At 45.6% G+C, this 21,778-nt stretch overlaps 1 protein-coding gene across 3 annotated transcripts in view; it reads left to right on the top strand.

Moving 5' to 3' along the window:
• Nucleotides 1-15,318, top strand: part of RGL1 (ral guanine nucleotide dissociation stimulator like 1) — a 210,435-nt gene extending 195,117 nt beyond the window's left edge. For 2 of the 3 annotated variants that reach the window (XM_019738870.2, XM_019738786.2), the window contains exons 14-18: nt 464-553; nt 4,865-5,051; nt 8,819-9,073; nt 12,281-12,395; nt 14,855-15,192. In XM_019738870.2, the coding sequence (XP_019594429.2) occupies nt 464-553; nt 4,865-5,051; nt 8,819-9,073; nt 12,281-12,395; nt 14,855-15,042 (835 nt within the window). In that variant the 3' untranslated portion in view covers nt 15,043-15,192. Of the gene's footprint in view, nt 1-463; nt 554-4,864; nt 5,052-8,818; nt 9,074-12,280; nt 12,396-14,854 lie in introns of all 3 variants that reach the window. The other variant, XM_019738703.2, reaches the window with a different exon arrangement.
• Nucleotides 15,319-21,778: the final 6,460 nt, after the last annotated feature.

The raw sequence follows: 21,778 nt of genomic DNA on the forward strand, positions 1-21,778 counted from the left end.
CCGGTAGGCAGCTCAGCTCAAGGTGCCATGTTCAATCTTAGTTGCAGGGGGCCGAGCCCACCATCCCTTGCGGGATTCAAGGAGTTGAACTGGCAACCTTGTGGTTGAGAGCCCACTGGCCCATGTGGGAATTGAACTGGCAGCCTTTGGAGTTAGGAGCATGGAGCTCCAACTGCCTGAGCCACCGGGCCGGCCCACAAATCCATGTTTTTGAAGCACGTGGACCTAACCAGCCTCAGTCCATATGCCAGTGGGGGAAAGAGGGGAGGAGGCACCTGTGTAAATTTGTAAAATTAGGTCATTAAGTTAAGTACCGTGTGACATTTGTGAAAGAACAGCATAGTATTTATCTTTACTTTGAATAATCAGAGCCTTCCTCTAAAACACAACCAGTAAATCACGTGAACTCTCAAGTCACTCAGTTCTCAAGCCCTGACCTCACATGCTTCCTTCTCTTCCCCAGCTATGCCCTCTCCTGTGAGATTGAAGCTGCTCCCGATGCCAGCGCCACCTCGCCCAAGCCTCGGAAGAGCATGGTGAAGAGGCTCAGCCTGTGAGTGTCGCCCGGGGGTTCTGGGGCCCTGAGAGGGTCCCATCAGAGTGGGGGAGAGGAAGCGTGTCCAACGCAGTTGCCTGAAGCCAGGGCGAAAAGGAAGAACAGTTCACTCACTTGTTAAATAGTTTGTCTTTCTGTCATGAGCTCACTGTGTACAGTGTCTAAGTCCATTCATTCTTCTCCCCTGTTCTCTCTGGTCTGAGCCACCATCGTCTCCTGCCTGCACCCCTCCAGCAATACCCTTCCTGGCTTCTGGCCTCATCCTTGCCCCAACAGCCCATTCGCCACCAAATAGTCTGGTCGTCTCCTAAAATGTACACCAGATCATATCATTTCCTAGCTTAGAAGCCTTCCGGGGTTTTACTCTGAGATAGCACCCGAACTCTTCCTCCTAGTTTTCTAGACCCTGCAGCATCTTCCCCCAGCCTTCTTGACCACCTTCCTCTCACCCAACACCCCTCGCTCACCAAGATCCAGCCCGTCCTCCAGCCATCCTTCAACCACATCGGCTTGTTCCGGCTTCAGGGCCTTTGCAGTACGTGCTCCTTTGGCCTGGCATGCTCTGTCTGTGGCCAGCTCCTTCAGAAACTTGGCAGACATGTTGCCTCCTGAGAGAGTTGCTGTCGCCCCCAATCACTATTGTATTGGCTGTTTCTTCCGGTGGCATGTAAGCCCCCTGAAAGCAAGAACCTTAGCCAGCATACTCGTGGCTGTATGTGCAGCTCTGTGCCAGGCATGCAGGAGGCCCACAGCTCAGTTCATACCCGTCTTCCTTGGAGTAAAATGCAGAGTCCTGACAGTGGCCCTCACCGCTCTCCAGGATCTGCAGCATCACCCCAGCCCCACCCACCTGTCCCATACCTGTCTGTCCTCGTCTTTCCCCGCTCACTCTACTCTGCGCACTCCAGCTACCCAGACCTCCCTGCAAACGCTGGGCATGCTCCATGTTTATTTGCCATTTCCTCTACTTAGAACACTGATGCCCCAGACGTCCCTCACTCCCTTCAGATCTCTGATGCATCTGCACCCTCTCGGTGACCCTCCCCTGATCACCTTATTAAATACCATAACCTATCCCCCTGACCTGCCCTTCATACCCTGTCTCACCTCTGCCTGCTTAGTGTTTCTCCACTGCATTCATCTCCATCTGATATACCCCGTGTTGCGCGAGTATGTCTATCTAGAATGCAGACTCTACAAAGACAGGCATTTATATCTGTTTTTTGTTTATTGCTATATCCCTAGATATAGAATGGTACCCGGCACATATAGTAGGTAGTTAATAAATATTTATTGAATGAATAAGTTGAGCCTTGTGCCAACACTATTCTACGAGCAATAATACAGATATTCCTCATCCAATCCACAAAACAACCTAAGTGGTAGGTCCTACTGTTAGATCCATTTTATAAACCAGGAAACTGAGGCACAGACAGGGTAAATAGTATGCTAATTGGAGGACCTGGATTCCAACCCAAGATTTGGCTTTAGACCCAAGGCTATAACTTTTTACCAGACTGCCTCTTGGAAAAATGGTTTCTGAAAGAAGATAGGAAGGAAAGATGGAATGGGAGATAAAAAGTGGAGGAAGAGAGAAGATGAGGAAGAGAAGGAAGAAAAGAAGGAAGAGAGAAAGGATGAGAAGGAAGGGAGGAAAGAAAGAGAGACTGTTGGTGTCATTGGAACTTGTGCTTTGATTGTAGCAATTTTTATACAAGAGCCTTAGGAAAACCTAATCTCTGTCTTCAAGTTGATCTCTTAGACATTCTACTCGGAAAGACATTAGATTAATGAATCTAATGAAAGCTAAAGAGGTTAGTTCAAGGAAACAAGGGTTATCATTTGATTAATAAGTTTGTTTTTCTCTTTCGAAGACATTTACCTGTGTCTGATGTTGTGGGCGACACATCTGCCTTGACCAGGGACAAGCAAGCAGTGATTAGAGAACATTGGACAGTGTTTTCATGGCAGAATAGACTTGGGTGCCATGCTGACCTCACACATCCCAACTCCACCAGTTTCCTGAGTGAATTTCTGTTTTGTCACTTGTGAGATGAGAATGATAGTGCCTGCCTCAGTGGGTTGTTGTCAACACTAGTGGGGTTGTCACACTCCTGAAACAGTGCTTACTTCTCAATGGATTCCTAAAAAGCTACCATTATTTTTTTATGGAACAACTTTCTGTTATTACCTTTTTTTTTTGGGGGGGGGGTCAGGATGCTGACTGTTTCCGTGGGTTATTGATACTTCCCAGCACTGTCTCTCCACATACCTCAACAAGTCACACTGAGCTATGGAGGCAGGGATGCCATATGAACTTGGATATTGTCATGTTTCCAATGTAGCATATACATGCCTTTACTGGGTGTGGATGCGCGATGTCCTGCTTTCAGAAGCTGCTCAGGCTTCTACCTGGTATCAGGTGATAATGAGGCATTAGTTTTAGAATCTTCTCAGCCACCATCTCTTCAGATTGGTCTCTGTTCAATCCTCTCAATTGGTTTCTTCTGGAACTCTCTTATAACAGGCATTTCTTACTCCATTCTCCATGTCTTTTTAACCTCTTATTTTCCATGTGTTTATATTTTGATGCTGATTTCTAAAAATTTTCTTTAGATCTATCATCTAGTTCACACTTTTTTTCTTCAACAGTTATTTAATCTTTACACTGAGTTTTTAATTGACATAAGTACATTTTTCATTCTAGAAGTGAATTTTTTTTCAAATTATCGTTCTGTTCTTTTTTCAGACTGTCTTGCTCTTAACTCCTGCTTTAATTTCTTATCATATGTCTTTAGTATTTTTAAACATAGTTATTTTGTATTTTGGCCCATGGTAGACACTCAAATATTTGTTGAATGAATGAAAAAATTATTAGTGTCTTTCTGACAGTTTCTGTATCTGAAGTTCTCGGGAGTCTAAACCTACTGTTTGTTATGCTTTGGGCAGGATATTTTCTTGTGTGTATGTTTTGTTTTTTATTGAAGTTTATTGGGGTGACAATAGTTAGTAAAGTTATATAGGTTTCAAGTGTACAATTCTGTAATACATCATCTATATATCACATTGCGTGTTTACCACCCAGAGTCAGTTCTCCTTCCTTGACCATATATTTGATCCCGTTTACCCTCATCTACCACCTCTCTCCCCCCTTACCCCTTGGTAACCACCTAATTATTGTCTACGTCTATGAGTTTTTGTTTCTTTGTCTTCTTACTTTCTTGCTTTCAGCTTTATATCCCACATATCAGTGAAATCATGTGTGTGTTTTGCAATTTTGTACTTTGAGCTCATCTTTATCAGGGAATTCTCTGCAGCCTGGGTTGAACGTTTATTCCTCCAGAAAGACTTTTTTAAAAAAATTCTAATTCCCTAGGAGTATCACTGGCCTGAAATTCCTGGTTCCTAGACCACTTGTGTAGCAAATCTGAGTGAGCTGCTGGCCAGGATCACACATAATTTCAGGGAGACATTTATCTTTCACGCAAGCTCAGACCAAGACAGACAAGCTTCCTTGTTGTCTTCTTGTGCCAGTAGGAAGATATTTTTCCCTAGTCCATCTTTTTACTAAGGGTACAGCCCTTTGAGGGTCCTGGCTCTAGATAAGGGGGACTGAGTTCCAACTCCCCACCTTAAATAAACAGCAGCCCTCATCTTTGGGATGCATATGTGTTAAGATCCACGTCCCTAGTTTGCCAAGATTGGAACCTCCCACTCCCCAACCAAAGCAGCTGCAGAATTAGCTCACATGCTTCTGGTTTTCAGTTCCCTTTCTGTTTCTGGCCTGTAGGGATTTTCCTTACTGTCTTGCATGCACAACTTTTTAAAAAAAATTTAATGTTTCTGATCTAGTTTTAGAGTGACGGGGTCTAGGTTATTGTAGTTCATCAGATTGTTGGAACAGAACTTCTCCTCCTGGGTTTTTTTGTCCAACAAGTGCCAGCCTTCTTCTTCAACCTCATGGAGTTCATCTTATGGGGGAAAGTGACGGGGTGTGAGGATGGTATTTTCATCCTGCCAAAGTGGTCCATACACTATTAAAAAATGGAGAACCCTTGACCTAGAAAGATTTTCGATTAATGTAGCCCTTCATTCGGCTGAGCAAACTGTGTGTTCTTGGAGGTTGGAAATAACCTATTTGGACAAGATGTTTACTATGATCTGTTAGAAGCTTTACAGCAGATGTTTTCCTAAAATAATAATGGCGGGGCATGCGAGATTGAGAAAACATCAAGGACTTAATTCACACAAATACCGGTATATGCGCAGATTTGTAAGTCTGAAGGCCTGGCATTATGTTTTCTGCAGACTGTTTCTGGGCTCAGACATTATCACCAGTAGCACGCCCACCAAGGAGCAGCCCAAGTCCACTGCCAGTGGGAGCTCTGGCGAAAGCATGGACTCCGTCAGTGTGTCATCGTGCGAGTCAAACCACTCAGAGGCTGAGGAGAGCTCTATCACGCCCATGGACACACCTGATGAGCCTCAAAAAAAGGTATCGACTTCACCCCTTTGCGCAATTCCCAATGCAGGCACATGACACAGTGTTTGCCACATGGGGTCCGTCTGTCTGCAAGTTTATCACTCTAGAGTATTTTGAAAGTCATGTTTTTAAGAGGTGTCAAAAGCAGAGTTCTGTCTGGGGACTCGTTCCATATAGAAACAGGTCTAAAAGCCATGAGCATGTTAGTTTTTTCATCTAGCCTTTGAAATACTGTTCTGTACCCACATCCAAAGGCCACGGAAGGATTGTAACCTGTAACATGAGCTACACTTTATTTAGGAGATGGAGGATCTTCTGTGAAGGAGCAAAAAGTCAAGGTACAGAGACGTGTTTAGCTTCTTGATGTCATACCTTGCCTTAGCCAAGCTCGTACCACAATAATGTTACATAGCAAACGACTCCACAACTCAGTGACTTCGAACAACAACCAATTATTCTCTGTCATGCACTGCAGGCTGGTTGATTTGGGTTGCACTTGGCCCCAGGCTATGGTGTGGCTCAGGTCTGCCGTACCTGCCTTTCATTCCTTTTTGGAGTGTGGGCTACCAGGGCCAAGCTCTTAGCATGCTAAGACGGATGCACAAGAGGGCAATCGCAATCCCGGAAGCACATGTCAAGTTTTCACTTGGGTCATATCTACCAACATTTTATTGGCCAAAGTAAATCATGTGGCCAAATCCCACATAAAATAATATGGCAGGGGGCTATGTTCCACTTCTAGTGGGAGGAATGTGGAGTCACAGGGCAAAAGGCATGGATACAGAGGAGGCGAAGGAAGTGGTAACAATGATACAATCTGCCATGTCCCTCCCCTGCTCGCCAAAGGAAAGTGATGAGAACTGATGAAAGAATTCCCATAGAGAGTTTCCATTTTCTATGGCTGCATAAACAAATGAAAAGAAAACAGAAGATCCATCTTAATCTTCTGTACACATCTGCTTCAATCTTTTTGGTCAAGGAGCTTGAATAAGAGTTGTCAACTTTGAGGCGACTAGAATTCACACCGTTTTGGGAGGTTTTGGGGACAGCCAAACTTGCTCCGTCAGTGACTTCTGGCCCCTTCGGCTAAGTGAGGTAGAGTGTTGGTAGCCATTCCTTCATTTTGTGTGTATGTATTTTGCAAGAGGCACTGTGTGCTGTTTCACACTGTGTTATAAGTGACAGCAGCGATCTCAGAACCCTCAAGTGACCTTGTCACAAAGCAGCCAGTACAGGAAGAGCACCGCACAAGGACTCACAGGCAGTGATAACTCAGGTGCGGTCCCCGCTGCATTCCTCACCTTTCGGCTTTGAAATCCAGGGTACAGTCTCCAAATATTAAGGAAAATCTGTAAACGCACAGTTGTTCTCTCAGGCATGTTCCCTAAACCAGTGGTGGGATCATTCTCCACAACCTGACATTCAGCATTGAATTAGTCAAAAGCTGGAGTGAAGTCTCATTACTCACCCGTTGACAGCTTCTGCTCTGTAGGCCCCTTTTCTGGTAACGGACATTGTGCAGAAGTGACAACCCAAGTGCTGCCCACATCTCTGGGGGATTCCTGCCTGTCCAGGAAGGGGATGGAATCGCATTCACACCTGTTAAAGCTACTCAAGCCCAGTGTGTGTCGTTTGCACACTCCTTGCTCCGTCCTTTTTGTCTCCTCCTATATCAATGCTTTAATTTCTTGCACAAGTCATGAATTTCCACTCTTTGGATGAACCTACTCAGAGTTATGAATTTCTAGTTTTAAAAATGAGTTAATTGAATTGGATGCAAGTAGTTGCTGGGCTACAAAATCCCCAAATGCTAACTGGAAAGGCTTCAGTTCCCCTGCTCACTGCACAGCTGGCCTGGATGTCCTCCCCAGTCCCTTTCGACTCAGAGATCCTGCAGCCCTCCAGACTGCCCCCCTGCCCGCCCCACCAGCTACCCTGTGAGGCCACTCTTTCTAGTGAAATGTCACTTCACCCCTTTTTCTTCATCCCCCCCGATCATGATTCCTAAGCATTGATTTTCACACTTGTTCCTTACAGTAAATTCGCAATAAGAATTTGGGGGCTGCTCCGGTGGTTAGCTTAGAGCTGCTAGAACCCAGGCATCTTCAAGGCTTTATTTACTTATAAATGTCATTAAAATCATGGAAAATCCAACAAAGGGAAATGAATTTATATGGAGGAAAAGGCAGGTGACAATATCAAACCAATAATTGGAAAATGGACCTCTTAACTACTGTGTGGTACACCTGCAAACAAAGTGAGGCTGTTAAAATTACCCCCCTTCCGTTAGCCCTCAAATTGAGCCACTAGTTGGTTCATTTGGGGACATAAGAAAAGAAATATAACTAAACCATATTATGATAGAGCGAACCACAGTTAGACTCCTGCGTATCAGAGTTGGAACATCAGCTTTCTGGCTCTAATGAAACTAATCATGTGGTAGAATTTAATGTGGAGTTATGCCATTGGAAGAAGTCCAAAGGCAATGCAATAAAGTAGACTCCATTTTACGTGGAAGCCAGAGCATCAGAAAGCTAAATTTCTGTACTGTTTCCATGGACAGGTAGACCGGTATGAAAGACATTAATGCGATTTATTTTTAAATGATTTCCAGATTATTTTATAGGATTGAGTGGTATAATTGGCTTACCTCATTCTGAGAAATTATTTCTAATTTTCTACAAAATTAATTGATGTTTAAAAGGCTTCAGGTTAACGACTTCTGGGAGCATCACCCAGTGAGTTCTGGGCGTCCTAATTCTGTCATAACTGGTAGTGCACATAAGATAACTATGTAATTAATCAGAAAAGCACATTAACTCTAGCACCGCATTCCTTAATTATTCTTGACGTACAACGTGAAAATGTGTACAGTTGGTTCTAGAAGCATATAAAGTGCTAGAGCCTCTCACAGGCTGTGTTTCCTTGGGCAAGTACCACTGTTTCTTTGAATCTTGTTTCCCTCATCTTTACAACGTTCTGCATTTTGTTGACAGGGTATATGAAAGCTCATCACAAACCTCACAGTGATAGCCTCACTGAGGGATGAAATACTATGTTCATTCACCACGTTATTATCCCCTGCAGTCTGGGCCTTGGCTATGCCGTTGCTTGGTAACTCTGGCCATGGGAGTCAGGAAACTTGGGAGCATGGCCTGGTTGGTGGTGATGTCTGCAGTTTTCTCTCTGGCCCCAGGTTCCTCCTTAGTAGAAAGGCAATGGGGCCAGGTGACCTACAGCAGCCTTTTCAGGACTAATGTTCCATGAGGAGCTTGTACAATCTGTGGTCCTTATTTTAGAAACTTCTAAAAATATTGACATTTCTCTCCTGGTACAAAGTCTGAGTGCAAAGTGGAATCAGGATAGAAATGAGTTTTGAGGGCATGTCAAGCATCATTCTCGCTCAGGGCAGTAGGACTGGATAAACTGTTGGTACTCCTGCCCTGTAAGCTCCTGACTCCCCTCCGGAGCCCGTGTTGCCTCTGGTTTCGGTATCTGCTGCCATCTGCTGGTTCAATTCCTTAAGAGCAGCTAAAAGCTAGAAGTGACAACCACCTTGCCTCACGGAGGGATCTAGAGTGATTGGGTCAAATACCCAGTCACTGATAGGCACCTGCCATGGGGGTACTTGCCTCAGAGACAACACACGTGTGGGCGGTTGTGGCGGAAATGACTGAGGTTTATTAGTGGCAACATCTCTGCTTTGAAAGTTGGGAAGCACAGTGTCGGCCACGGTTCTAACAGTCCCGTTGCCTTCTGCGGTTTGCTTCCTCTTCCAGCTCTCGGAGTCGTCCTCCTCCTGCTCCTCTATCCATTCCATGGACACGAATTCCTCAGGGATGTCGTCCTTAATCCACCCTCTCGCCTCCCCTCCATCCTGCAACAACAACCCCAAAATCCACAAGCGCTCCATCTCGGTGACGTCCATTACCTCCACCGCACTGCCCCCCGTGTACAACCAGCAAAACGAAGACACGTGCATCATCCGCATCAGCGTGGAGGACGACAACGGCAACATGTACAAGAGCATCATGGTGAGGCGGCCAGGCCGACCCCGGGGTCCGCGCGGGGTCAGCGCCTACGTGCGCGTGCAGGCGAATGACCAAGGCCCATGTTTCCCTGTGCGCGTACATTGAAAGATCTACACACCAACAGGGCATAGAGGGTGTCATGTTTTCTTCTTAACATTTGCTAAAATTTACTCGTCCAGGTCAGTGTCACCCTTTTCGAAACTATCAACTAGGGTGACTGTCTCACTCTATTCCAGGGAAGACGCCACTGCCGCACGCCTGCTCGGAAGTCTTCCTGTAGAATGACACGTGTGGGTTTATAATTGGATGGCCATGCAGTCTTAGCAATGTCCTCCATGGTGGCCCATTGTTCTTTCAATCATTTAGAATCAAACTCAGTCAAGTGGATGATCAAGCTGGAAATACAGTTTGAGTCCACGAGGAACGACGTTTACAAATCAATGAGACTGACCTTTCTGAGCTTCTTGTAGAAACTGTGTTTTTGAGTACAGTCCCGAAACTGTTGTGAATAGCGGCAGTCTTTCTGGAATACAGAGCTTCTCTCCATAATCACCTTGTTGTGAAAGGTCCCGTGTGTTTATTATAAGAATAAACTCGTTAGTTTATTGGATATAATCACATATTAAAAAGCAGATTCTCCTTTGCAGTAAAACCCCACAGGTCATTCTACGTCTCTCCTCATGTTCATCACTTGCCATCTTTGAGGGCACATCAAGTGCTGGCCAGCTCAGCTCTGAATATGATGTGGTCACACAGGGAAGCTATCTTCTATTGTTCTAAAGGAAAGCTTTCCTAAAGCATTCATTGCATCCACAAAATATTTCTTGAACATGGTTGTGTACTAGTCATTGGACCAGGCTCTGGGGATGGGGAGATGAATGAGACATTTCTGTCTATGAGGAACTTAATCAAAAGGAAGATTACAAAGCGTTATTCAAAATGTACTAAATACTCTAACAGAGGTCAGATCAGGTTGTAAAGGAGCTACTAGATACTTAAAATTACAAGTAAGGCTCCCATTATACCAGGGGTGCCAAAAAAAGTACAAGTGGACATTTTGGTCAGCATTGCTCATGCAGTGGTTCGGCGTAATCAGAAGTGTCTGGACGCTGATGGTGACCACTTTGAGCACCTCTTGTAACTGCAGATGTCACACGTGACTTGTATTCATCTTTTGTCATCAGTATATATTGAATATTACAGTTTTAATACAGTTTTCCTTTCTTAAAATGTGTACACATTTTTTGGCACCCTCTGTATATATGTAAGTATATATGTACACACACACACACACACACACACACACACACACACACACAGGACAGTGCTGGTTCAGTATATCAGCATATGGGTTCATGATTGAGCTGTTAATACTAATTGTGATCATTAGCTCCCTCTGCAGCTTTTGGGGTACAAAGTACGTAGTACAAAGCACTAAAGGAAAGCCCTTGGCCATCACATCCTCATTTGGACGCACCTGGGGAAGTTCAAAGTAAAGAAAATAAGGGTAGCCTGGCTTTTTCCTTAAGTAGGTTTCAAGTTGACAGCTTAACCCAACGTGAACCACCTTAGCACAACTTCCGTCCCCAAGTGGTGTCCTTTCTCCTGTAGTTTATGCTCCTCGTCTGGTCCACTTTGATCCAGCTGTGGAAGTATTTCCTTTAGACTATCAAACAACATATTTTCCTTCTTTAAAATTGTGTGTGCCTCTCTTTCACCCTTGTAAATGGATCTGCCAGATGTTTTGGTAAGAGACAAAGAGGCAAGGTCTTTGTCACTTACAAGGACCCCATTGTAACGCATGTTGTTTATTGAATCACAAATGCCAGCTGCTGCCCCTGACCGGAGGGAGACATCTGGGTCCAGCCATCCTCAGACTTACAATGACAGTTCCCTGGAGGAAATTAGACTTGTTTGTTTTTGTGCTTGTCTCGCCTCTTACCTCCTAATGAGAACAGCCTTTATTTTTAAGTAAGAATCATCGGTGTTTTCTTTTGCTTTCTTTCAATTTAAAGAAATCGTCCACAGGATGGTACACAAGTCAGCCCGCTTTTCCTGAAAGGGAACAAGATGGCTGGGGAGAGACTCCGAATTGGTGGGGGGAAGAAACTTTACTTGTACTTAAAAAAAAAAAAGTCAGATTTATTATTTTTAAACACTTAGCTGATTGTTAAACACTTAGAAGCATAATTTGCAAATAGTTATGTACACAGATCTTAAGGGTTCAGTTCTTTGGGTTTTGATAACTACCTAGCTCTATAAATCTATATATCTATATATCTATATGTATTCCTCTTTCTATAGTTATATATGTAACCACCACCCCAAGTCTAGATAAAGAACATTTTTCATCCTTCCAAAAATTCCCTGTGCCCCTTCTACTCAATCCCCTCTTACCTGGTTCAGGTTCAGGATCAGGTTCAGGTGAAGGTTAGTTTCCTGACACCACAGGTTAGTTCAGCCTGGTTTTGAGAGAATGGACTCCTCCAGGATGTCATCTTTTGTGTCTCGTTTCTTTGGCTCAACACGAGGTTGCTGAGATTCATCCCCATTGTTGCATGAGGCAGTTCTTAGTTCCTTTTAGCTGCTGAGTATTGTTCTATTGTGAATATACTACAATTCCTTGATCCATTGCCCTGTTTCCTGTTGATGGTGATTCAGGTTTTTTTAGCTGTGATGAATAAATCTGCTATGAACATTTGCACATAAGTCCTCTTGCGGACATATGTTTCCATTTCTCTTGGTAAATACCCATGAGTAGGATTACTGGGTCATAGGGTTACTTGTGTTTTTTGAAATAGTCAGTGTGGAGAACCGTGGCCATTTCCATCCCACGGGTTGTCACCAGTGCCAGGGATGGATAATTTTGGCCCAAGACTGAAAATGCTATACATTTTCACAATACCCTCACATATCTTCTTTCCCTGGGACGTCAACAAGTGCGAGGGAGATAGGCACGGCACACCTTCTCTGATTTTAATAGAGGAAGACAGAGTGATACTAGATGACAGAGACAGTAGATGACCCATCATCCTTTGATTATGCAGAGTGGAGCCTGGACGAGGGCCAGGAGTTCTGGCTCTTGGTCCTGTTCTCATTCCACTGGGCCATTTCTCCCAGCAAGTCTTGTACAAGAAAAAGAGGGTCAGGAGAACTCTTTCAGGAAACATGAAGCTAAATACTTTCCAAACCAATCCATTATCTTTACAGTTGACGAGCCAGGATAAAACCCCCGCTGTGATCCAGAGGGCGATGCTGAAGCACAATCTGGACTCGGACCCAGCGGAGGAGTACGAGCTGGTCCAGGTCATCTCGGAGGACAAAGGTGGGCACGTTTTGTTCATCCTCACGCCTTCCAGCAGGTCACCCCAATTTTAGAAGTTAGAAAATGGATACAATGCCAGTGTTTAAATGGAACCACATGAGGTTTTTAATTGTGCAAAGGTGGAGTTGTGTGGGGAACCATGCCATCACCTCACTTGTGGAATTAAGAGTTTCAACTGCTCCCCCGCCCCACCAACCACCCTTGTTATTTCTGCAGTTTTGCTGAGGATTCCTCCTGCCCATTCTTTGTAAGCGTCTCTCCTTATGTCAGGAGGCGGAGTAGTTGCGAGACTGTTGGATCTTTACAGGTGGCCACACATCTCCTGTACCCAGTGACGTGGGCCTAAGTTATGTGTGGACCTGAAATGTAGCAGTTCCTGTAGTAATTTCTCGTTGTTTCAGTTCATCGTTCCTGAGAAGGTTATAAGCTTGTCTTTCGTGATTGATCTTTAAGGGGCAAAAGCTTCTAACACCAGAATCTGAAGGGTCTTTACCTCACACTTATTGAAGCAAAGAACTGGTAATTTATAAAATGTGTCAGTATGCCTAGGAGCCATTATTTAAAGAAATTATTTTTATGAAAACTCTGGGCAAATAATCACCCTGAATATACTTATTTACTCATTTGAATTGGGGGCATATTTGTTGAGAGGAAGAGACAAGCTGCTGGATAACTCCTCTATACCCTGTCACATCACAGAAAGTGACTTAATCAGAGCAAGTCTCTTCTCCAAGTGCAGCAACTATTGTGGAATGAGGCCAACCCTGTCCGCTGGTCAGCCCAACGATGACCAATGCAAGTGTCTTCTTAGTGCCAGGCTGCTCACCAACAAGCTGCCCCCACATAAAGGAAAAGAAGAATTACACAAGTTGGGGGTTGGGAAGGGAGCAGCTATTCACCCTCCATTTACCAACAAATCACCCAGGCCTGTATGCTGGGTCCAGAGGAGACTGGCCAAAATTAGAATAGTACTTTTTCTGAGAGATGAAAAGCTACTGCCTCTGAGAAAATGCTTTTTCAACTACCTCTTGGAAGTTTTCCCATTCATTCAGCTGAACCCTAGCTTGTGGGGTAAACCTTTCTCAGTGATAGCTTTTAATGTAGTTACAGTTAAAATTCTAAGCCTAAAACGTGGTCTCTTGAGTTTTACCATGTTGCCGACAACACATCAAGGTGAAGCCGGTGGGTCTGAAGACCCAGGAATCCCGAGGGGCATCCTGGGCCCAGCTTGGTTCACCCCTGAGTGGTCTTGGGTGGGCTGCTTGACCTCCCCGGGCCTTGGTCCGTAGGTAGCTAAATGGAGACACTGCCCCACTGGTTCCTCATACATCACGGGGCGATTGCAAAGATAACGGGAAACAATGTGCCCGGAAGTGCTTGGAGCTATGTTAAGTGACATATGCGTAGCTGTGAGGTAAATGATTACTGACCCAGGAATATGTGGGCAGGAGATTGGAGACACTTTAAGGGAGTCATTCTTGATGGAACATTTGTGCAAAACATACCAGCGTCACTTAGAACCTGATGGCATCAGTGTTACTGTAGAAATCTCCGCGTTTGAAGTTAATATAGGTTAACTTAACCCAGTTCCAAAATCGGATTCCTTGACTGGTTGCCACCCCTATTCCACTGCCTCAGAGCTAGACTTGCACATTTTACCTTTTTTTTTAATTCCCTGTTTATTTTTAAATACCCAGTATGCCTGAGCGCTAAAAAGTATATGCCTTCTTTCAAAAATAAAAAGTGGATTAGAATAAGTTTACTTGATAATTTCCTATAATACTCTGGAATGGCCCTGGTTCAGAAATTGCAGCTATCTCATTGGGAATGATTGAAATCAACAACAGTTTAAATGTTAACAGATATACACTCTCTTATATGGATACTGTTTAATATTTAAATTCAAGCTCTTGATGCAGCAAGTCCTCAAAAGGAATAAAATATTGGTTTGATTTGGGATTACTTCAAAAAGTATTTCAATATTCCAAGTAAAGAGTTCTGGGAAACGCTGTAGATTTTCTCCTTTTTCCCCCATATCATTGGGTTCTCTTAGTCTCTGAGAAAAGCTGCATATTGGAGTAGAAAATGGACTACGGGAGGAAGGAGACCTGGGTTCTAGTCCCACTTCTGCAGTTTACTGTGCTCTCGGGAATGTCATTTACATTCTTCTGGGCTCTGTTTCCCACTGCACTCTCTTACAGCTAAAACATTCTGCATTGGAGCATTCAGTTTATGGGTTGAATTTCTAAACTCGTATCTGTGCTTAGTTTTTTAAAAATTGGGGTTGAGAAGCTGTTGGAACCAGTGGTTTGGGGGGTGCTCATGTCCAACTCAACTCACATTCCAGGGACAGAGGGCTGTAGTCCCATCCTCGCGTCTGAGCAAAGTCTCCCCCTGCCTCTGTCAGCACTGCTCTGACTTACACACACTGGTACCTTCTCTTTCCTTATCGTTTTTAGAACTTGTGATCCCAGACTCGGCAAATGTCTTTTATGCCATGAACAGCCAAGTGAACTTTGACTTCATTTTACGCAAAAAGAACTCCATGGAAGAACAAGTGAAACTGCGGAGCCGGACCAGCTTGACCTTGCCCAGGACAGCTAAACGGGGCTGCTGGAGCAACAGGCACAGCAAAATCACCCTCTGAAGGGAGGGACCAATGGCCCCTTGCTTGCCAAAGGCACCGTGGGGCTGAGGACAGGCCGTGGTGATTGCAGCTACCATCCAGTGTTAGAGGATCGTTGGTGAAGCCAGCAGGTGCTTACTGAGAACCGCTGGCGTGGGAGGTACTGTGAGGTGCATTGTGGGGGAATGGGAGAGGAGTTTGGCACGAAAAGGATGAATGATTCATTGACTCTCTTTGACCTATTTTGACTGAAATGCAAAATTATCCACATTTATAAATATATATATATTACACATATTTGGTATGTATGTGTGTGTATATATCTATCTATATATAAGTATATGAGGGACTTATAGGATTTTCTGGACTATGGAAAAACAAATTTGCACAATGGCCCGGGAAGTTGAGGTCACTTTCTACAGGGAAATAGAAGGAACTGAGAACCTAGTCTCATACCTTCCAAGCAAATGGATTCAGTCCTAGGAATACGGCGTGTCCTTTCTTCCAGTATTAGGAGAAGTCCAAACTATTCTCATAAAGGGATAGGATGACTTTCTCAACAAAATGCCACCGGAAGAAAACAACTGCAGAGGCTGGAACTGCCACAGGCTGAATGAAAGGCCACTTTGGAAAGGGTTTGGATGAGCCAGTGGCTTTGGACCTCTGCCTTCATCCAGCGCTTTCTGCTACCCCAGGCGGGTGGGGGATGGGGCTTGGAGGCCCAGCCCACCCCCTGACATTTCTGGAGTCAACACAAGTCTATTTTGATTTCTGGCAACAGCACTGTGTATCTAAGAGCATATCACAGTCATGAGGGCACCAGGAGCCACGCTCTTTGGTAACTTTTCAGCCAGAAAAGAAATCGCCAAAGGATGGTGACTCATGGGGGCTCTGTCTCCAAGGGCCCCCATCATGGCCTTCTCCGATTGCCTTTGCATGTAAAACGCTCTGTCTGGAGCCTTTCGCCATCTGGATCAGAGTACCTCTATGTTATGTGCAATTTGTTCCTCAGGTGTAGAAATTTCTACTGCGATCTACTCTTCTGTGATCATTTTGAGCCTGTGAAAGGTTTCGACACAGCGGTTTCTGTCAGTCGCCCCTCGGAAGGTTTCCCTGCTGACAGCAGTGCCCCGTTGTAGTTTGTAATTTTTATAGCATCACTGTGCCTCGTCATGGGGAGAGGAGTGGGGCTGCGTGTATGACCTAATCACTTCTGAAGAGGGACATTCTTCCAGATGGAATCAGTAACAGTTTGTTCCCCTCCCTCCACCCCCGCAGGTCCCCACACTTGCTATCACAGTGTCACTGTTAAGTGGCATTTTTGTCTCTAGTAATACCCTCTCCTTTCCAAATCCGAGCTGTACTGGGGTTGGAACTAAAAAGCCATAGGTGGGATGTTGACATGTATAAGAAGCACTTTTCAAAATGTCACCCTTTTTTAAGAAACAAATTCTCCAAATCCCCGTTTTTATCCCCAAAATAAAGAGAATGAAGCCAGACATGAAGTGTAGATTATCACGTGGAGCTTTTCTTTCTCCCCATCATCCTGTGAGGCGGCTCCCAGAGGTGACGTGAGATGTGTCGTGTGCAAACAGTCTTGTGACGTCCTAAGAAACACCAGAGACAGTTTAGAGATTTGTAGCAGGGACCAAAGACTGAGCCAGGAAGGCCTCGCGTTCCCTGTAGGCCTTTCTAGATCAGTCCGTGCATCGTAAAGACCGACTGGGGTCCAGCTAGTCGAAAAGCACTTTCTTCTGTTTGCGAGGCTCGTCTCAGTTGGGCTTCTGTGCTTGGAGAGACATGGCCGCGTGCTGGGAAAGCAAGGAAAAGGCAATAAATGTGCCCTCAGCCTGAATTTCTTGGTTTGAAGGTCAAAAAGGAAGTAGAGAACTCTCGGCCTGGTCTAGCGTGTAGCTACCAAGATATACACGTGCCCGTGTGCTTGCCCTGTGTATTTATACTGTATATGTAGAGTCTAGATTTATATACTGCAATGTAAAAATATATATATTTTTTCCTTTTTTAAAGACAATGGAAATCCCAAGTAGATAAAACATAGCCTCATTTATTTAATGCCACTTTAAATGTCTTAAATGTGTTTCCTGGTCGACGGCCAGGCAATGCTTTTAGCTGCTCGCATGCTTGTCTCTCTGCATCTCCATCATGTGTTGACCTTTTGGTTAAACTAATAAACTGGTTTGGGACTTGGTTGGCATGTGCTGCCAGACCCAGAGGGATTGGATCTGGAGTATTAATCAGATGGGTTCTGGGTTCCAGATGCATCAGTGAGCATTTTGGAAGCCCACTCTGGTGCGGTTGGAGGGAGCAGAGGGAAAACCAGTGGCAGAGTTAGGAGGGGGTCCTCACTGGCCACTGTGACAAATCTGGCAAACCGGGTTTTGGGGAAAGCATGGCCTCTTTAGGAAACTGCCATCAGATAGGATGTTTGCTGCTAGCTTGCTGTTCTTAGGATTCATGCCATAGGGGGCACTTTTTATAAAGTTGAACTTAAAGTTAGGGTTCAAGGTAGTACTTTGCCTACTTTCTGACAGCCTTTCCCCCACCTGGCTCTTGCTACCATCTATGGCGCTCGGGAAGCCAGCAAGCTCTCCATGGAAGGGGGAACAAAGCGGTCTTCCCAAAGGGCAGTCAGACTGAAGCCCGCTTCACTCAACAGATGCACGTTATTGTCTTTTCATCATCTCAGTTCCCAAAAGTTCCCAGAATTATCTTCCAGTGGATCCCTAAATGGATCCAGATTGTCAAGTTTTCTGGACCCTTGTGGGATTTTGGAGAGAGCCAAGTAGGTGTTTTAATAATTGACGATGTGGGGTGGGGCAGGGAGAAAAAAAAGGATTTTTATTTCTGGCACTAGGTGATTATTTTTTTCAAGATCATTCCAGAAAACGGGTTCCCTTGTTTTGCCTCTGTCTGGAAACAGGGCTTGGTGACTTTTTACCTAAAAGAATAATGTCTTAAAAATCCATTCTTTGGAGACTTTTCAAATGTGCCATGCAGCCTCGGACCACTAGGAGGCCTGCAGCTCTGTGCCCTGATTTTAGTGGTATTGGGATGGGAAGGTTTCCTGCCGCCAGTTTCTACAGATACTGCTGCTGTGACACTGGCTATAACCTCTAGCAGCTATGAGACGTTATTTCCATTGTGTTTTGCATTACTGTGTTCCCTAGAGTTCATCTTACAATGAAATACTTCTGGAAGGAATGTATTAGGCTAAGCTTAAGTGATAAACCATGCAATCTCAGTAACTTAAGACAGTTTTATTTTTCATCGTGTCATGGTGTAACGCAAATCAGGCAGGTCTCCTTAGTGACTTTCCTCTAACAGTGTCTCCAGGATCCAGGCAGCTTCCATCTTGTAACTCTGCCATGTCCGGTTCTTCCTTCAAGTCCCAGGGATGGCAGAGAGAACTCTCAACTGTTCCTAACTGCCTTAGACCAAAGTGACACTGCCACTACTGCTCACAGTCCTTTGGTCCGTGCAGGGGAGGTGGGAAAACACCCAGAGCCATCTCTGCCACAAAGGAGTTATGTCTTTTGACCAGGGTGCGTGTGCTTGTTTATTTTTCCACCATCATCTAAAAAGCTGTTTGGAAGAGATGGCAGGGGGGACTTGAGCTGGGGGCTGCAGAGAGCAAAGGAAGGGTTGAAGAAAGAGGTGCTCAAAGGAGGGGAAAATGCCAGAAAGAGGAATTAAATTTTGTCTACCATTAGCCTTACAGAATTTGCTTTTCGTTTTTAGCATGCAGTCACCACTAATTGGCGTGTTTCTGATGTGGTCCCTACTTTGATTACATTAGGAATTACTTTACAGAAGTACTTGTTCAAAACAAACCTAGGAAATTTAAAGTGTTTACATAGAACCCATGAGATCTAATAGAAGCCAGGCAAATTTAATTATTTTAGACTCAGAATTTGAAAACCACTGTTTGGCATGGTTTCTCAACATCTCTACCCAAAATAACTCTGTGGAAGCAATTGACTTACTTAACAATTTGAGTAGCCCAGTGTGTGAACATTTCCTTACGAGTTGGAAGGCACCTTACAAGTCATGAAGTCACCCCCTCGTATTACAGAGATGGGGGCTTCAGCCGAGGGCAGTTAAGTCAGTCGCTCAAGGTTAGGGGCAGAGGTCCAAATTATCGGACCCCACTCTGTGCGTGTCACACAGGGCTGGGCACTGAATCCAGGAGACTTTCCGCCTTAGCCTCGCGGAGCTGGAGAGAAGCCTGGGGTCTTTCAGCTCCATCCCCAGCCTTCCAACCGTGGGAATCCACACCATCTTGGTTAGATGGGCATCTACTTGGTTCTTTAGTCTCCAGGGACCATTCTGCTACTGGTCGGCGCACTGCTACCTGTTACCCTGTGCATTCATCCATCTCACAGACAGGAAACGGGGCCATACAAATCAGGACTGCTTTGGGAGTCAGCTCCCTAGCTAGGATTTGAATCCATTTCTGATCCCTGAACTTGGCCGGCCCACAAGGGTAGGGTGGGTGCAGGGCAAGGGCCTCCTGTGAAAAGCACCAACTGAGTGAGGAGTTAAAGGAGGCGTCACTGGGGCCTGGGTGCCATCTGCGGGCGCTGGGACCGCCCGGTGCAGCTGCTCTGTAGGCCAGCTATCAGCATCCAAGTACTTTATCACAGGCTCCTCTGAAGAAATCACTGTACCCCCATCATTGGTTCGTCCCCAAGCAACATTTTGTGCTACAGTTCCAATTTCTTACCTAAGAGGTACCAGTAAATCAAGTTAAAGAAAAAAGATAGTGAATGATTTAAACTTTCTGGATTGCTCCACGCATTAAAAAAAAATAAAAAATCAAGGCACCGCTTTCAAAATGGGAGACGCATTCTGAAATGAGACTGTTAGCTTTCTGCAGACATCTAGTTCTGATCCTCATTTATACAATATGTGACCTCCAAACCTCCAGCAAAATGTCATCCGAGAATCGGTCTGATCAGCTGAATAGTCAATATATGAGCTTTCTTAGGTGGGAAGTAAGCTAGGGGTCGGAGCTGCAAGCTCTTTTATAAATCAGGGTGTGTGTGTGTGTGTGTGTGTGTGTGTGAGAGAGAGAGAGAGAGAGAGAGAGAGAGAGAGAGAGAGAAATACATGACATGCAGATGAGAAAATAAGAAACAAGACAGACTATCCACCAGAAGCTTTGCATGGATGGTTTGGTGTAGAAGGGACCTGACTCCCAGGCCATGTCTACCTTAGGTGAGTCCTTTCGTTGTGGCCTCACCTGAAAGCAGGGGCAGCATACATGAAGGAAGCACTTGACACATCCCCGAAGAGTCACGGCCTTTCTTCCTGGGAGGCTTCTGGCCTAAGGGGAGGCCTGTCTTCCCAGAAGCCTCCAACCTCGTTCCCCATTGAGCAGCCACCCGCTGCAGCTGTGACAGTCTCAGAGGTGTGGCTTCAGATGTGTGGACAGCACCCTGGGAAAATCTAGCCTGCTGCTGCTTTGGGGAAAGACTGACTCGCGGAGTTGGAGGGCGGCCAGGGCTGCTGCAGCTTGTTCCACAGCCACGGGCCAAAGAGGCTCCGGAGTGGGGACTGTGGCCCTGAACACACGCCTCCCAGCTGGGCAGCAAACTCAGTGTGGACGCACATGGCCGGGCTTTGATGGGAGCAGCCAGCTGACGTGACACAGCCCTGATGGGCTGGAGTGTCCCTCAGAGCCAGAGCTTGTCACCACAGAGCCAGCGGTGACTCCTGTGAGGGTCCCACCTTCTTGGATTCCCTCTGAAGTCGGGGAGGGACAGCCTCTCACCAGAAGGCACCGTCTCCACCCCCACATCCTCCCCACTGTGTCTTTCCCAGCAGGAAGGGGCTCTCTGCTCCGACAGCCCTGCTCAGGGATGGTTCACCTGCACGACCGTGACCTGTGCTGTCCACAGGCACTAGGGACTCTAGAAATCCCACCTGTTCCTTTGCAGACTGTCCAGCGAAACCACACCACACTCCCTCCCACTGTTGCGGCTTTGCAAGGATAAAATAGCCACTTAAAGGACCAAGTGTCGCCACTGCCATTCGAAGCCTGCCTTCCACTGCATTTTCCCTCTGGTCCCTCCCTTCGTTTTGGCCTGTGCACCAGCCTCGCTTTCTCCACTGACGGGCCTGAATTTGTCTCTTATCCCCCTGTCCTTGCACTTATCTCCTGGGTTCTGTGCGCTCTGCCCTGGAAGCCACCTCTTTTCACTCCCCTCAGTGTCCTGAAGGCCTGTGTCACTCATCTGTCCCCAGACACTCAGCTCTGCGCAAGGTTCCTCTCTGTGCCATCTGAACAATAACATCCACGTCAAGTCACCACAATTTGTGCTGGCAGTTTTCAGAGCAGTTAAAACCTTTCAGACCACACCACCACCATCTCAAGTCCTCTCTGGGGCTCCTGTGCAAAGTGCCACGTTGGCTTTTGGAAGAGGACACTTCATCACGGCGTATTTTCTAAGCTTCTCTGAAAAATGGAGAGAGGGCCGTCCACTACACTCGGAAGGTCAAGTTCCCTCATGAGCAAGAGCTCAGACATCTGTCCAGCCTCCCGTAGAAAAGGAAACACCCAGAGGAGCTGCCTCGGGAGTCGTGGTGGGGCTGAGAAGCTGGCGCTCTGCGAGCCCCGGAATTGCTCAGACACGGACATTGTGTTAAAACACCCATTCTAGAAGCAGCCAAGCTGAAGAAACTATAGGGAGGGGCATCAAAATAAACTCAGTAAATTAAAAATAAAGAGAACCCA

Source organism: Rhinolophus sinicus, linkage group LG17 (genome assembly GCF_036562045.2).
Source record: "Rhinolophus sinicus isolate RSC01 linkage group LG17, ASM3656204v1, whole genome shotgun sequence".
Taxonomy (NCBI): Eukaryota; Metazoa; Chordata; class Mammalia; order Chiroptera; family Rhinolophidae; genus Rhinolophus; species Rhinolophus sinicus.